The 18,387-nt window shown below is 44.9% G+C and overlaps 1 protein-coding gene across 2 annotated transcripts in view; it reads right to left on the reverse strand.

Moving 5' to 3' along the window:
* Positions 1–18,387, reverse strand: part of rnf217 (ring finger protein 217) — a 181,756-nt gene that overhangs the window by 31,243 nt on the left and 132,126 nt on the right. For both annotated transcript variants that reach the window (XM_085997216.1, XM_085997215.1), the window contains exon 5: positions 2,175–2,246. In XM_085997216.1, the coding sequence (XP_085853342.1) occupies positions 2,175–2,246 (72 nt within the window). The remainder of the gene's footprint in view (positions 1–2,174; positions 2,247–18,387) is intronic.

Genomic DNA, 18,387 nt, shown 5'->3' on the forward strand with positions numbered 1-18,387 from the left:
TCACAAAAACACCCATCGACCATTACTCATTGCTTCCTGCCACTGAGCCAATTTTGGATCCAACTTGCTACTTTCCCTTGGATCCCTTGGGCATTTACTTGTCTGACCAGGCTGCCATTTGGGACCTTGTCAAAAGCCTTGCTAAAATCCATCAAACTACATCAAACGCACGACCATCATTGACCCTCCTTGTTACCTCCTCAAAAAATTCAATCAAGTTAGTCAGACACGACCTTCCCATAACAAATCCATGCTGACTGTCCTTGATTAATCCGTGCCTTTCTAAATGACTTAAAGTGTCCCTCAGAAGATTTTCCAACAATTTGCCCACCACTGAGGTTAGGCTGACTGGCCTGTAATTACTTGGTCTATCCCTTTCTCCCTTTTTAAACAACGGCACAATGTTAGCAGTCCTCCAGTACCACACCTGTAGCCAGAGAGGATTGGAAAATGATGGTCAGAGCCTCTGCTCTTTCCTCCCTTGCTTCTCTTAACAGCCTGGGATACATTTCATCCAGGTCTGGTGATTTATCTACTTTTAAAGTTGCTAAACCCCTCAATACATTCTCTCTCACTATGGTTATCTTATCTAATATTTCATACTCCTCCTCCTTAACTACAATGTCTGCATCGTCACTCTCTTTTGTGAAGACAGACACAAAGGGGTCGATTTTCATTGACCCGTGGAGTCGGGATTGGAGGCGTGTGGGGGGTTAAAGTCCCGACACCATCCCGCCTCCATGTAAGTTTCAAAGGAGGCGGGTACCCGCCCCGCACTGGGACCCGCCTACCCGAGGCGGGATGGGATTAGTGACAATTAACTGCCTGTTAACAGGTAGTTAACAGGCAGTTTTTAGCCTAATCCCTATTTTGAAGGTTGTCGTGTGGGATTCCCGATGGCTCCAAACCACACCAAGTTAGAGTCGTCGGGCCGTCGGGTTGAAGGACTTGGAGGGATCGAGATTTCGGTGTTCAGGTGAGTGATGGGTGCATGAGTGCAAAGGTAAGTGTGTTTGGTGTGTCTAAAGTGTGTAAAGAAATTTAAATTACCTGTACTTACCTTTACAGCCTTCCTTCCTCTAGGTTTTGGGAGTCTGTCATCTAACCGGCACAGAAAGCAAAATGGCTGCGATCTGTCAAAAGTGACAGCCTGCAGCTTTCTGTGCCGGTGAGATTTCTAACCGAGTCTGTGTAGAAGGACTCAGGTTAGAAGTAAGACTGTCAGTTTTTGACAGCTTCAAACAGCGGTGAAACACTGATATTTCACCTGTCAAAACGTCTTTTGACAGATGAAATTTCAGTCTGTGACGTCACATGTTGCCGGGTGGCCCTTAATTGGCCTGCTGAGCCCGCTGGGCGGGCTCAACAAGGTCAATCAAGTTAAAATCGCGTGGATTGGCCGCATCTCGATGGAGGTGGGACTACAACCCTGAAAGTTGTAGTCCCGCCTCCCACCCGACTTCTGAATGAAAATCACCCCAAAGTATTCATTAAGAATCATACCCACGTCTTCCGCCTCCACACACACCAGTTTCCTTTTTGGTCTCTAATAGGCTCGACTCTTTCTTTTAGTTATCCTCTTGCTCATTATGTATTTATAAAACATTTATTAAGTATATTAATGCGGGGCCTCAGACCTCTACAAAATTTGTTACCGACGAGTGGAGCAGGTGTCGGGCCTGCGGCACCAACTAAACTTTTCTGCGGAGCCAAGAGGAGCAGGAGTGGCTCCTCCGACCCTCCCTCCCGGAACTTACCCGATAGCTTCTGCTGGCGGCCTGAAATGGATTTTTCTCATGAGGTGGGCTGTCTGTGGAGGAGGCAAAGGCTCACCCCGAAGATGCTGATAAGGCCCGAGGCCCAATTTCAGGACGATCTCTGGCCTTTCTGTTCTGGCGCGTGCCGAAAACGGGCCCAGACTAATTTCTAGCCGAGTGCCCTTTGCAGCTGTTAAACTACAGGAATGTTTCTTCAGGCAAAAAGCTGATAGTGTCCTCAAATGAATAAATGAGTGAGTTAAACACATTGAACTTATACAATAATCACTGTTCTAAAGACATTTGCTGGAAAATCTCTCATCTGAAGTCAAAGCGCTTCAATGAACTTCCAGAACATTTATTAATTCTATATTAACTGCATCAATGAAATCACAAAAGAAAGGCTATATTCCTTACCTACTACAAATGCTATAGCTCCTAGTACCACCACCAAAACCAGCATCAAGGGTGCAATAAGTAACTTTCCAGCTGGAAAACAAAAACTGTTATTAGAACAACTGTATATAAAGACATGCCCTTCCTTCCACAGATCACTCAAGAGACGAGACACAAATCTATTTATAAGTGCAAAGGACCTGCACTATTAGAACTTGAGTGCGCACACAAAAAAAACACAAAATAGTCTTGGCATTACATTTCAGTTCAGTTTACATGTCAAGTTAGTGGCAGTCCAAATAAACTTAGCATCATTTCTGCAGTAAAGATGACATTTTGAATATTACAAGTGGTACTTGCTTCTTTTTTTTTAAATGGTCAACACATATTTTGTAAATTGTGTTGGAGTAGAAGGAGAAAGCTTAGTCTGTGGGACCTGCAAGGATTGATGCAATCATCTCTTCTCAGTTGCTTGCAAGGGTCCTACACAAAACAAGTCTTGTTTTATCCTCTTTTTTGGCTCTTTTCTCCCCAACCTTCCTACTCTTCTGATGCTGTTGTGTCTTGCTGACAAACAATTGCACAGGTCAGTGTCCATTCTTATGTTCAGATTATAACCATGGCCCCTATCATATACATAATATATTTTCTCTTTTTTTTTAATCCACTTTCGTCTGAGCTTTTATCTTCCCTCCCACATGGCAGCTGTCCTTCATTCTTTCAGGGCCATTCACACTTCATCCAGAGCCATCCTTTGTTCCTTGAATATCTCTTAATGTCTCTCAATGTCTCTTAATGTATTTTAATCTCTCCTGCTTTCTATCCTGTCGCTGACCTTCCCTTTTGTTCTTTCATCCCCTCCCCCTTTTCCCAGCCCCTACTTGCTTTAAAATCTATCCCCTTTCCTGTTTTTTTCCAGTTCTGACGAAAGGTCTTCGACCTGAAACGTTAACTCTGTTTCTCTCGCCGCGGATGCTGCCTGGCCTGCTGAGTTTTTCCAGCGTTTTCTGTTGTTATTTCGGATTTCCAGCATCCGCAGTATTTTGCTATCCATTCTTTATGTGCAAGCCTGGGTGATGAGTGTCTGCAGGCTATTTAGGGGAAAGGGAAAAAGAGAGAGGATCATGACTGAGCCCTTTCTATCCTCAACAGAAATCCACACTTATGCACTTTCCAGCAGGACAGCAATTAGGAGCCATGCTATTACTGTTGCTGTGATTAGTTAACTCAGTGCCGACCAAGGTTCGAACCTGGGAATTTCCTCGTCTGCATGGATCAGCTGCTCACTGCTTTAACCAGTTGAGCCATGGAAGAGAGGGGTTACTTTGGCTACTTCAACCCCGCTGTTGGTGCGCACAGGTCCACAGCACAAAACTATCCAGAGTCTGGTGCAATTTCATTAGTTGGCAAGAGAGATGGACAAATTTTGTCTCTCCTGTGCAGTGCGTTTTTTTGAGCTTGTTGCTGCAAAGAAGCCCTGCAATTTAAGGTAATTAAAAAATGAAAAATGCAAAGAATGAATAAATGCTTGGGGGGGGGGGGGGTGGAAACTGTACTGATAACGAAACACTAGAGAGGCTATTCTTACAGCTTAGAATGGTCATTAAATCGTCCACATAACTAACCAGCTGTGTTATAAACTGCCTTGCCCACTTTGTGCCTGAATTATTGCTTTCTTTCTTCCCAGTGTACATAATTCCATGTCTTCCTCTTTGGAGAAAAAAGGAAAGAACTTGCATTTATGCAGCATTTCATCAAGTTCTCTGAACTTCTCAAAGTGACTCACAACCAAGGAATTATTTTTTAGGAACTTAGGAACATAGAAATTGCTGAACGAAAAAGACCAAGGTCGATCTAGTTTGCCTTCTACCATCCTGTTAGTCATATGAGACAACAATAATGGAGTTGACTAATCATGGCAATCAGCCTCTATCAATTAGTCTACAACAGACCCAGACATGAGGTGGTGGAAATCTTTGGGAACCATAGGTAAGTGTGATGGAATACTCTCCAATTGCCTGGATGAGTGTAGCTCCAACAACACTCAAGAAGCTCGACACTATCCAGGACAAAGCAGCCCGCTTGATTGGCACACAAGAACATAAGAAATAGAAGCAGGAGTAGGCCATACGGCTCCTCGAGTTTGCTCCGCCATTCAATAAGATCATGGCTGATCGTCGACCTCAACTCCACTTTTCCGCCCGATCTCCATATCCCTTGATTCCCCTAGAGTCCAAAAATCTATCTATCTCAGCCTTGAATATACTCAAAGACTCAGCATTCACAGCCCTCTGGGGTAGAGAATTCCAAAGATTCACAACCCTCTGAGTAAAGAAATTTCTTCTCATCTCGGTCTTAAATGGCCGACCCCTTATCCTGAGACTGCCCACGAGTTCTAGACACTCCAGCCAGGGGAAACAGTTTACCTCTCGGCATCTACCCTGTCAATCCCCTTCAGAATCTTGTATGTTTCAATGAGATCACCTCTCATTCTTCTAAACTCCAGACCCATTTTACACAGTCTCTCATCATAGGACAGCCCTCTCATCCCAGGAATCAATCTAGTGAACCTTCATTGCACCACCTCCAAGACAAGTATATTCTTCTTTAGATAAGCACCCCATCCACCACCTTAAACATTCACTCCCTCCACCACCGGCACTCCGTGGCTGCAGTGTGTACTATCTACAAAATGCACTGCAGAAACTCGCTTCTTCGACAGCACCCCCAAAACCCACAACCTCTTCCACCTAGAAGGACAAGGGCAGCAGGCGCATGGGAACACCCCCATCTCCAAGTCACATACCATCCTGACTTGGAAATATATTGCCGTTCCTTCATCGTCGCAGGGTCAAAATCCTGGAACTCCCTCCACTAACATAACTATGGGAGTACCTTCACCACATGGATGGCACGGTTCAAGGTGGCGGCTCACCACCACCTTCTCAAGGGCAATTAGGGATGGGTAATAAATGTTGGACTTGCTAGCGACGCCCACATCCCATGAATGAATAATAAAAAAAACATTATTTTCTATTTAAGTAATAGTCCCTTCCTAGATTTTTTAGTCCGCATGTGAAGCATTTTACATTTCACTTGCCACCTGTCTGCTCAATTCCCAAGTATATCCAAATCCACCTGTCAACCATTTACTTATCCATTGTAAAATATTTCCACTGATTCCTACTTTCTTTATTTTCAGTACCAGCCTTTCCAGAGGAACTGTCTCAAAGGCCTTACTGAAATCCAAATAGAGTTAGATACAGAAAAACAATTTCCTCTGGTGAGTGGGTCAATAACCAGAGGTCATAGATTTAAAACAATTGGCAAAAGAGCTAGAGGGGAGATGAGGAGAAATGTTGTCACTCAGAGACTTGTCACTATCTGGAATGCGCTACCCGAAAAGGTAATGGAAGCTGATTCCATAAATAATTTTAAAAGAGAGTTAGACAGGTATTTGAGGATGAGGAACTTGCAGGGTTATGGACAAAAAGCAGGGGTGTGGGACTAAGCACAACTGCTCTTTCAAAGAGCCAGCACAGGTGCGATGGGACAAAAGGCCTCCTCCTGTGTACAAGTTTCTATGATTTTACACCACATCCACTGTCTTACTTCTATTAAGCTCCTTTATCACACCCTCAAAGAAAACCATTAGATTGGCAAGAGATCCATTTCATGGACCTGGACTGGCTATCTTTTGAAAGTGTAGTCACTGTTTTATGCAGGCAAATGCGATAGCTAATTTGCACATAGTAAAAGAATGAATAAGCAGTTAATCAGTTTTTGGTGGTGTTGGAGGAGGGGAAAACCTGCCTTTCAAAAAGAAGTTCAATGAGAACTTTAACATCCACCTGTACAGGTAAACGCTGCTTCAGTTTAATATCTTATCTAAAAGATGGCAACTCCAACAATCAAATACTAATTTAGTACTACACTGAACTGTCAGCCTTGATTATGTTCTCAAGGCCTGGAGTAGGACTTAAACCCACAGGGCTAAAAATTCGGTATCGCCGCGCCAGGTCTTTAGTGCCCGAAATTTTGCGCTCGCCCGGATTCCTGTAGCGCCCGCCTGAAATTCAGTTGCGCCGCCCCAAGACGGAGGCGGGCGCTATTGCAGGGTTTGGCCGCCTCGTTTGGGGCGATGAAAGTCAGTTTCAGGCGTCCAGCTGCCGCTGCGGCACCCGATGCGGTGCGGCAGGCTGGGGTACTGCAGGCCTCCTCCTTCTCTTAAGGAGGAGCTGCCTGCAGCCGTGAGATTGCCGCTGGATTCCCCCGGCAAATGAGCCCGGCACCACGGAGAAGTGCCGGGCTCGCGGGAGTCAGACACCAATGCCGCGGGGGGGTGGTGCAGGAGTCCGGGGAGGGAGGTGCGGCCAGGCGGCCGCTGGGAAAGCGGCCGGCCGCCCCTCCACCTTTATGCGCCGGCCTCTCGGAGCTGCAAGGCACCGTTTTTCAAACGCTGTTTGCGGCCGCTACGGGCGAGGCGGCCGCAACTGAATTTGGCCATCGGCACGGAATAGCATTGGAACCGGGGCGCTGCGCACACCGATGACGTCATCGGTGCCGGCGCAGCGCTACCGGCTAACGCCGATGTTAGGGACCAACTGAATTTCGGGCGCTAAAAAACTTCCGGCGCAAACCACTATAGCCAATAAGTGGGCGCAAACGCGACTGAATTTCTAGGCCACAATCTTCTGACTCAGCTGCAAGAGTGCTGCCAACAGAGCCAAGCTGATACCCATTTCCATTCTTGCTGAATTGTGCTCCTGAGTATCTCGTATACCTTTGAAATGTTGTGACTCCTCACCTCATCACACTTTAAACCTAGCTACGTAAAGGGTAAAATATGCTGGACTTCTACTCGGGTCCTTGAAGAGCCCGTTTTATTACAACTGAATATGTTTTACAATTTCTGCACCTTCAAGAAGAAATGAACATTCACCCAGATGTGACTGAATTCTTGGTTGTGTCTTGTCTCTTGCACTCCCCACCTGGAAATTGCAATCATCTACCCAATATCAGCTAGGTCATTGTGGGGACTTCTCATGACAGCTGAGGAAAACTGAAAGGTTCCTGTGTTATTCTCGTGCACCTTCTGTCAACTTGTTCAGTGCAGCACGTATGGAAACACGAGCCCCCACCTCCCCAAGCTGCAGATGATGCATTGTCCAGGGAAACCAGACAAATTGGGCACAAAATAGTATTGTTGATTCACCAATCAGGCATTCCTGGTAAGGAGCAGCACTCACAGGGAGTGCTGGCTGGGAGATCATGGGCTCACATATCTTGATTTTTCATGCATTTATATTAATGGACTGAAAAATCAGGGGCTGCAGACCTGTGATTTCCTAATCAGCTATTCCCTGCAAGTACAGTTCTTCAACAGGAGTACCTGATTGGGAATCAGCCCTAGTATGTTGTGATGCTCTCAGAGCCATGTCCGAATGCAAGTCTTAAGGGTGCCTTAAGGATAAGAGGTGAGAGTCGCTGCAGGAGTTCCTCAGGGCAGTGTCCTAGGACCAACCATGGTCAGCTGTTTCATCAATGACCTTCTCTTGAACCATGTTCGCTGATGACTGTACAGTGTTCAGTTCCATTCGCAACTCCTCAGATAATGAAGCAGTCTGTGCCTGAATGCAGCAAGACCTTGACAACATGCAGGCTTGGGCTGATAAGTGGCAAGAAACATTCACACCACACAAGTGCCAGGCAATGACCATCTCCAACAAGAGAAAGTCTAATCACCTCCACTTGACATTCAATGGCATTACCATGGTCAAATCCCCCATCAACAACATTCTGGGGGGGGGGGGGGGTCACCACTGACATGAAACTTAACTGCACCAGCCACATAAATACTGTGGCTACAAGAGCAAGTCAGAGGCTGGGTATTCTGCAGCGAATGTCTGACCTTCTGACTCCCCAAAGCCTTTGCACCATCTACAAGGCACAAGTAAGGAGTGTGATGAAAAACTCTCCACTTGCCTGGTTGAGTGCAGTTCCAACAACACTCAAGAAGCTCGACACCATCCAGGACAAAGCAGACCACTTGATTGGCACCCCATCCACCACTTTAAACATTCACTCCCTCCACCACCGGTGCACCATGGCTGTAGTGTGTACCATCTACAAGATGCACTGCAGCAACTCGCCAAGGCTTCTTCGACAGCACCTCCCAAACCCATGACCTCTTCCACCTAGAAGGACAAGGGCAGCAGGTGCATGGGAACATCACCACCTCCAAGTTCCCTTCCAAGTCACACACCATGCTGACTAGGAAGTATATCGCCAATCCTTCATCGTCGCTGGGTCAAAATCCTGGAACTCTCTACCTAACAGCATTGTGAGAGCACCTTCACCACATGGACTGCAGCGGTTCAAGAAGGCAGCTCACCATCACCTTCTCAAGGGCAATTAGGGATGGGCAATAAATGCTGGCCTTGCCAGTGACACCCACAAACCAGGAACGAATAAAAAAAACACACCAGTCCTGGCAAGTTAAGGCCTCGTTTAAAAGGCCCTGAATTACTGGAGCTCCCCTGCTGTAAGTCAGGTGGAAGACCTGAGAAATATACTGGGATCAGATTACACCAGGTCCCAGCCTTGACTGCCATGAAAGCCTTGTTTGAGGCAAAGCCTCCACCCAAGCAAGGTCACCTGCACCAAAGGGAGTCCTGTCAGGGGGAGGTGACTCTTAAGCCAGGAGTTTCTTGGTCCCAGCTTGGAATATGCTGGCTGGTCAGTGCACTGGGTGAGAAGAGGCGGTCTACCACATGGCAAAAATGGCACCCATCTGAATTTTTGAAAATTTTTGGACATTTTTTTTTAATCAGTCTCCTTAGAAAGGAGCTAATGGGAACTAACCTTTGCCCTCTTTAACACTGGTGGTAGTGGCAGGTGCCGGACATATGCCCATAGAGACATGGGAGTCCACTATTGAAATGTTAATGATGGAACCTGATCCTGCAAAATCCGGTGTGTCTGTGGCAGAGGTACCCAGTGGGCACATCCTGGCACTTGTGCTTGAACATCAGACCTGCTGATTTTTGGCCCCAGATTGCCAAAAGATTAGCAGGTAACATAAAAAGGAACCCCCAAAATCTTTTTTTTTTTTTTTTTTAAAGAAGAAAAAATACTTTAATTTACCTTTCACGACCACCGAACATCCCTAAATGCTTTACAACCAATGAAGTACTTTTTGAAGTGTAGTCACTGTTGTAATGTAGGAAACACGGCAGCCAATTTGCACACAGCAAACTCCCATAAACAGCAATGTGATAATGACCAAATAATCTGTTTTAGTGATGTTGGTTGAGGGATAAATATTGGCCAGGACACCAGTAATAACTCCCCTGCTCTTCTTCAAAATAGTGCTGTGGAATCTTTTCCATCCACCTGAGAGAGCAGACAGGGCCTCGGTTTTACGTCTCATCCGAAAGACAGCACCTCCGATAGTGCAGCACTCCCTCAAGCACTGCACTGGAGTGTTAGCCTAGATTTTTGTGCTCAAGTCTCAGAAGTAGGACTTGAACCCACAACCTTCTGACTTAGAGGCGAGTGTGCTGCCAATTGAGCCACAGCTGACACATATAAACATATACAAAGTAAAAAGATAATTAAAGGAACGGTGGGGCTGGTTAGGGATAAAAAAGGAAATCTTGTGCAGGCAGAGAGCATTACTGAGGTACTGAATGAATGCTTTGCATCTGTCTTCACAAAAGAAGAGGATGAAGTTAATGGCGCAGTAGAGGAGAGGGGAGTAGAGATATTGGATGGGATAAAATAGATAGAAAGACGGTGCTAAATAGGTTGGCAACACTCAAAGTTAACAAGTCACTCGGTCCAGATGCGATGCATCCTAGGTTGCTTAGGGAAGCTAGGGTGGAGATAGTAGAAGCTCCGACCACAATCTTTCAATCCTCCTTTGAAATGGGAGTGGTGTCAGAGGACTGCAAATGTTACACCCCTGTTCAAATAAGTGGAGCGGGATAAACTTAGTAACTGCAGGTCAATCAGTCTAATGTCAGTAGTAGAAAAACTACTAGAGATCATTCTGATGAAAGGTCATCGACCCGACATGTTAACTCTGTTTCTCTCTGCACAGATGCTGCCTGATCTGCTGAGTATTTCCAGCATTTTCTGTTTTTATTTAGAGACCATTGTCATGGACAAAATTAATTCTCACTTGGAGAAACATGGGTTAATAAGGGACAGCCAGCGCAGATTTATTAAAGACAAGTCAGGTCTGACTAACCTGATGGGAGTTTTTTGTTGAAGTAGCAGAGGGTTGACGAAGGTAATGCAGATGATGTTGTATATATGGACTTTCAAAAGGCATTTAATAAAGTACCACACAAGAGACTTATTCAGAAAATAGAAGCACACGGTTTTAAAAGGATGGTGATAACTTGGGTACACAATTGGCTAAGGGTTAGGAGGCAGTGGTGAACGGATGTTTTGTTGACTGGAGAGAAGTATGCAGTGGGGTCCTCCAGGGGTCGTTATTAGAACCATTGTTTTTCTCATTATATATAAATGACCTGGACTTGGGTATAGGCAGTACAATTTTGACGTTTGCGGATGATACAAAACTTGGCAATGTAGTAAATAGTGAGCAGGATAGTAGCAGACTTCAGGAAGACATAGACAGACTGGTGAAATGGGCAGACATATGGCAGATGCAATTTAATGCAAATAAGTGTGAAGTGATGCACTTTGGGAGAAACAACATGGAGAGGCAGTATAATCTAAATGGCACTATTTTGAGAGGGGGTGCAAGAGCAGAGGGACCTGGGGGTACATATTCACAAATCCTTGAAGGTGGCAGGGCAAGTTGATAAGGCAGTTAAGAAAGCATATGAAATACCTGGCTTTGTAAATAGAGGCATTGAAGACAAAAACAAGGAAGTCATGTTAAACTTTTACTAATCACTGGTAGGTCTCAACTGGCGTACTGTGTACAATTCTGGGCCCCACACTTTATGTCAAAGTCTTGGAGAGGGTACAGAGGAGGTTTACTAGGATGATACCAGGGATGGGGGAGTTCAGTTATACGGAGTGATTGGAGAATCTGGGATTGTTCGCCTTAGAGCAGGGAAGGATAAGGAGAGACCTAATAGAAGCATTCAAAATTATAAGGGGTTTTGATAGAACAAGTAGGGAGAAACGGTTTCCTCTGGCAAGCGGGTCGGTAACCAGAAGTCATAGATGTAAAATTGTTGGCAAAAATACTAGAGGGGAAATGAACATGATTTTTTTTCCCCCACAGTGGGTTGTTAAGATTTGTAACGCCCTACCTGAAAGAGTGGTGGAATCAGATTCCATAGGAATTTTCAAAAGGCAATTGGAAATGTATTTGAAGAGAACTAATTTGCATGGTTACGGAGAAAAAGCTGGGGTGTGGGACTAAATTGAACAGCTTTTTCAAAGAGCCGACATAGGCATGGCAGGCTGAATTTCCTTCTTCTGTGTGGCAAGATTCTATGATTGCTGTTGATTAGGTTGCGTTTCAAGTACCAACTTGACTGGGAACTTTTAAAAACTTTTGTACTACACATTTTGCAAGGCTTTTTTACGTTCCCCTGGTTCCAGCTTTTTGCACAACCCTACATTTGGCTGTGCTACACTTGAATTTACAGTGTCAAGTGTCCCAGCAATACAAATAGCATCTGTGAAGGTTGGGAGGATAAGACTGGCTGTGTGAACTCCAATATGCTTAACTGATTTGGATGTGGAGGATCGCTACCCAATGGGGAACCATCTTCAGGTGCAAAGACACCTGAGGCACTATGTGCAGTCCCACCATTAGCCCAGAACATGCGTCTACAGATGTTAAGGTGGTGGGAAGAGTAGCCACTTCTAGAGATGCTATGGCTACAATCAGATGGTTAAGAGCAGAACAAAGCGAGGGCAATCCCACTGAGCAGGACAATGGAGAAGCGTTGGAGGAGGATGGTGTAATTGACTGTGTTAAAGGAGGCAGAGAGGTGCAGAAGGATGAAGCAGGATAATGCACCTTGGATACAGCCGCAGAGAATGTCGTTTTTGACTTTGGTCGGGCCGTTTCTGTACTGTGGGAGAGGCGGAAGGCTGATTAAAGGTATTCAAACAGGGACTTACAGGAGAAAGATGTGCATGGAGTTGGAAGGTGACAACACACTCAAGGAGAGGAAAGGGAGATTGGAGATAGGGCATTAGTTAGCAAGAACAGAGGGGTCAAGGCTGCTTATTTTTGAGTAGGGACATGATGACTTGTGTTGGAGATGGGGCAGTAGTTAGTGAGAAATGCTTCTCGTTAGAGATGAGGATGCAGAGGCTTAAATAATAAAGTTGATAGTGGAAAATAGGATGATCTGTAGGATGATCCTAAAGTATTGGGTAGTTTATGCAGAGAAATGTTAGGCCAGTTATGAGAGTGTGCCAGAAGGGCTGTAGATTTGTGGCCTCCCATTGTTTAAGCAAAGCCGTGAATAACAAAAAGTCATTAAAAAATGAATGTTAACCATAATTCTTTTTTCCAAACCAAGGTACTGATAGCTAGACTGCTTCATTAAAGAAGAACCTAATTATCTAAAATCAATAATTTAGCTACAGCAATGTAACTTGTATTTGAGTTTGTGGAAAGAAGCCTGACTATTATTGAACCAAATGGCTACATCACTGGGAAAATGTCACTGCATCATCATCATATTCAGCACGTGTTTTCAAACAAATAGTAGAGTATGTCTTCAGTAGTTTATTCAGTATAAATGTCTTCGAATGGACAACAATTTATTTAATAATGTCTGATCACTTGGGTTCCAAGCAGTATAGCTGTCTCTGTGGCTACTTACACTGGAGGAACTGGTCAGAGACTGGTACCTGTAGAATGCACAATTAGAAAAGCTGGATTATATGAGGGGTCATTTTCTGACTTCACGTTCCCAGTGGGCGAGATCCCAACCAGAACCACAAAGTCTGAAAATTACCCCTATACTCTCTCTTTCTGTGTCACTGTCTGCACAATAATAATGGAGCTCTGGGCATAGTCATTGACTGATTGCTGATTAAATGTTAATGAGGACAGTATTGGCTTCTTCTTAACATTAAGAATCATAAACTAAGTTTAAAAAGGTTTCAGTGGACTGTCTGGAAGCTTCTTCATCTTGGTTTTGCACTGGATTGCAGTTTCCCTGTCACAGGTGCGAAAACCAAGCAGTGTGAATCTACATTCTGGAACCATAGTGTGGCTCACAGTTACCAGGCTGATCCAACTCCTGAGTTACACTAACACTTTTGTGCATCTAAAATAGCTTTGCATCGAAGCAAAAGTGGGAGTATAGCTGTCTCATAACAATTATTAATACCGCTTTCACCAACAAAAAATATATCCTTAATCTACAAAACTACACAGCTTCTACCTTCGGTTCTAACTTACATATTTACTAAGCTGTACAACAAACAACATCAGAAATAGAACTAGCACAAAAGTTACAAATGATCAATATTTATATAAATTAAATCTGCAGAATTGGCAAAAACCTTGTTTCAAGTAACCCAACACTGAACTCAAGATTAGAATGAAATCCCAGACATTTAATTACGGTCTGCACCTTGTTATGTTTACAAGTGGTGCAAAATTAATTGTGTTAAGCCACAATGCAATAATTAAATATTAATGGCAATGTTTTGTATTAAATTACGCTACAAACAAATACTGTATTATTTATTTTCCTTTATCAAGAGTTTAGGCTCGAGAGTCCTATGGCAGCAAGTTCAAGTAATATAGGCAAAATAACCAGCTGCCTTCCTGTACTGTTACACAAGTTACATATACTAGTACATTACAATTTTTGAACTAAGAAACACAGTTGAAGAGAATAATTGACACAATAAGATTTTGTTGCCCAGTTTTATTACACTATTTCCCCCCTACATCAAGGCACTTGGGTACCACATGACATCCTTCAGCTGGGAAGCTCCCACTGCCATTGTTTTCTGTCCCCGCCACAAACTCCGTTCCCAAGCTACCGACTCCATCCCTCTCCCTGACAACTGTGTGAGGCTGAACCAGACTGTTCGCAACCTTGGTGTTGTATTTCAACCTCAGATGAGCGTCCGACCACATATCTACGCCTGACCGCCCCTGCCTTAGCTCATCTGCTGCTGAAACCCTCGTCCATGCTTTTGTTACCACTAGACTTGAATATTCCAATGTACTCCTGCCCAGCATCCCATCTTCCACCCTCCATAAACTTAAACTCATCCAAACCTCTGCTGCCCATATCCTAACTCGTACCAAATCCCGTTCACCTATCACCCCTGTGCTCACTGACCTACAGTGGTTCCCGGTTAAGCAACGCTTTGATTTAAAAATTCTCATCCATGTTTTCAAATCCCTCCATGGCCTCGCCCCTTCCCATCTCTGTAACCTCCTCCAGCCTTACAGCCCTCTGAGATATCTGCGCTCCTCCAATTTTGGCATCTTGCGCATCCTCAATTGGCAGCCGTGCTTTCACCTGCCGAGGCCCTAAGCACTGAGAATTTCATCCCTAAACCTTTCCGCCTCTCTATCTCGCTTTCCTCTTTTAAGATGCTCCTTAAAATCTACCTCTTTGACTAAGTTTTTGCTCATCTGCCCTTGTTAAGTCTGTGTGTTCTAGTTGTAATTACTAACACAAACTACAAGATTAAAGTTCAACAGGTCTTTACTGGTTGGAGGTCAGGACTACTACTAAATACAATATTACTACACAGTGCTTATATACCGGTGGTCACCACCGGTATTACGTATACAGCAGCCAGAGAAAGTAGTACATCTCTTAAGGTGGAACAGGCTTAAGTTCTCTTAAGGTGGAACAGGTTACATACACCACAATCCTCCCTTTTTAGCTTAACAGTCATATCCCCATTTAACATAACATAATAACATATATAACTTCAGGTATAAACAGTTCAAAGGTTCAGTCTCTCAGGAGGCCTTCTGATTCGGTTTGGATAACGCCTTTCAGTGGTCTCTGATTCCTGTTGCTGAGGTGACTCCTCTAGTTGGTCTCCCATGCATTGGGTGTTATCATCATCAGGTACATTCCCTGCCGAGGTAGATGCTTCAGGTTCATTAACGTCTTCCACAGTTGTCTCTGTCGCAACCATGGGTTCGACCCTTGCTCTCGATTCTACCAGTTGATCCGCATGACGCCTTATCACATTGTTACCAATATCTACTGTGTACATCAGAGGTCCTTGTCTGGCCCGAATTGTTCCGGACTGCCATTTTTCGTTTCCATAGCCCCTTGCCAACACTGGTTGTCCTACGTCGAAACTTCGAGTGGTCTTGTTATTAATATGCCGGAACTGTTTTGTTTTCCACTTCCCTCCGCACATTTGGTTTTAACAAGTCCAACCTGGACCGCAACCTCCTGTTATAAAACATCATGGCAGGACTTTGGTTAGTCACTGCATGAGCGGCGTTTCGATATGCCATTAGGAAATTGTCCACCTCGTGCTGTAGCGGAATCTGATAATCGTTCATGGCCTTTATTGCCTTTTTGAATGTTTGGACAAATCTCTCGGCCAACCTGTTTGTCGCCGGATGATATGGGGCAGAGGTATAATGTTTCACCCCATTCTTCTTTAAGAATTTTTGGAATTCTTCCGACACGAACTGTGGTCCGTTGTCTGAACAGATCTGTTCTGGCAATCCGTTCCTTGCGAATATTGTTCTTAACACCGCAATTGTCTTTTCTGAAGTAGTGGTATTCATCTTGATCACTTCTGGCCATTTGGAATGTGCGTCCACCGCAATTAGGAACATGGAGTCCATGAATGGACCAGCAAAGTCAATATGTACACGTTGCCATGGGGCTGAAGGCCATTCCCATGGGTGTAGTGGTGCGATCGGAGGTGCATTTTGCACTTTTTGGCACCCAGCGCAGCTTTTCGTCAACTCCTCTATCTGTTGGTCAATACCCGGCCACCATACATAAGCCCTAGCAAGACTTTTCATCTTAACTCCCCCCAGATGACCTTCATGCAGTTCTTTTAGAACTCTTTCCCTTAACTTGGGAGGAATAATCACTCTTGTCCCGTACATCAAAGTACCATGGCAGACAGACAGCTGGTCTCGCCTTGCCGAGAATGCCGGTAACAGAGGATCACCACGTGTTGGCCATCCTTTCACTGTCACCTCGTAGACTCTGGACAGTGTCGGGTCGTTCCTGGTTTCTCTTTCAATACTTGCATTGGTGACTGGTAAACACTCGATGATGGTCGAATGAAATAACTCAACAGGGTCAACTTTCGTCGTCTCTTCTGCTTCAGGTAGTGGCAGGCGCGACAGCCCATCAGCATTGCCATGCTGCTTCGTACCTTTGAATTCTATTTGATATTGATGTGCCCCTAGGAAAAGGGACCATCTCTGGAGACGCTGTGCTGTCATCACTGAAACACCCTTCTTAGGGTTAAAAATGGATACCAACGGCTGATGGTCTGTCAGAAGCGTGAATTTTTGGCCCTGCAGGTAATGATTAAACTTCTTCACTCCCCATACAAGGCTGAGAGCCTCCCTATCGATCTGCGCATAGTTGCGCTCAGCGGAGGTCAATGATCTGGATGCAAACGCGACTGGCCTTTCCGTGCCATTTGGCAACTTGTGTGAGAGTACTGCCCCAATACCATATGGAGAAGCATCACAAGCCAACCGAATAGGCAGTGTCGGGTTGAAGTGAGCCAACACTTCCTCTGAGGTGATCAATTCTTTGCTTTTGCGAAGTGCCTTCTTACAGTTTTCGCTCCATTCCCATGGTACCCCCTTCTGTAAAAGAGCGTTTAGCGGGTGCAGTACCGTGGATAGATTTGGTAGAAATTTATGGTAATAGTTAATCAATCCTAGAAACGACCTCAACTGAGAGACATTATCCGGAGCGGGAGCCTTTACAACTGCCTCTATCTTGTCAGGAGGCTTATGAAGCCCCTCCCGGTCAATGACATGACCACAGTATGAGATCCGCTTCTGGAAGAACTCACATTTCTGCCGATTAACTCTAAGTCCATACTCTTTCAGTCTGTTGAGCACCAGTTCCAAGTTTGCGAGGTGTTCTTCATCACCATCACCTGTAATCAGAATATTGTCCAGGTAACATTGTGTGCCTGGAATTCCCTGTAATACCTGCTCCATGGCCCTCTGCCAAATTGCTGGAGCCGATGCCACTCCAAAAACCAGCCTATTGTACCGGTACAAACCTCGATGCGTGCTGATCGTGAGGTATTGGCGTGACTCTTCTTCAACCTCCATCTGCAAGTACGCCTGCGCCAGGTCTATCTTGGTGAAGTGTTTCCCGCCAGACAACGAAGCAAAAATATCCTCAATCCGCGGAAGCGGATACTGCACCGTGTGAAGCACCGGATTAACGGTGATTTTGAAATCTCCACAGATGCGAACCTTCCTGGGTTCTCCTGGCTTGTTGCTCGAAGGACGTTTCATAACGGGAACAATGGGCGTAGCCCACTCACTCCAATCTACCTGAGACAGTACACCTGAACGTTCTAGCGCTTCCAGTTCCGCTTCTACAGTAGGTCGTATTGCATAGGGTACCGGTCTGGCTTTAAAAAATTTTGGGTGTGCATGTTCATCAATCTTGATGTTTGCCGTAATTCCTCAGTGTTCCCAGTCCCTGCTGGAACACCTCTTTAGCATCATCCAATATTTTGGACAATCGTTTAGGTTTGACATCTGTTTCCCCGGAATCTACCGTTAGTGCCTTCAAGGAGTGCCAGTCCATATTCATTTTCCTAATCCACTCCCGTCCCAGTAGTGGTGGACCTCCTTCAGGTAGCACATATAAGTCCATTACTTGGCTTTCTTCGCCCTTGTGGACCACTTTTACCTCTATCTTTCCGATGGGGTACACTCTTTGCCCCGTGTATGTTTTCAATATAATCTCCGTATCCCGTAGGGGAATATGTTGGAATAACCTTTTGTAATCTTTCTTATTCATGACCGTCAATGCCGATCCAGTGTCCAATTCCATCTTTACTTGGACTCCTGCTATCTGAAGGGTGACCCAAATTGTCTGGAGATCTGCATCCTTACCAACGTTGTGTGCTCTTAAGCTACCCAGTTCATTACTGCTAGCATCTGAATCTGACTTCTGTTCAGTCGAACTGTTCTTTGTCACCTTGTGTACCTTTATGTATTTTCCTTGCGGTGACTTTTTGTTGCTGGTCTTCTTTCCTGACCGGCATACTTTAGCTATGT

Source organism: Somniosus microcephalus, chromosome 9, assembly GCF_052327205.1.
Source record: "Somniosus microcephalus isolate GS21.2 chromosome 9, FLI_Smic_1.0, whole genome shotgun sequence".
Classification (NCBI taxonomy): domain Eukaryota; kingdom Metazoa; phylum Chordata; class Chondrichthyes; order Squaliformes; family Somniosidae; genus Somniosus; species Somniosus microcephalus.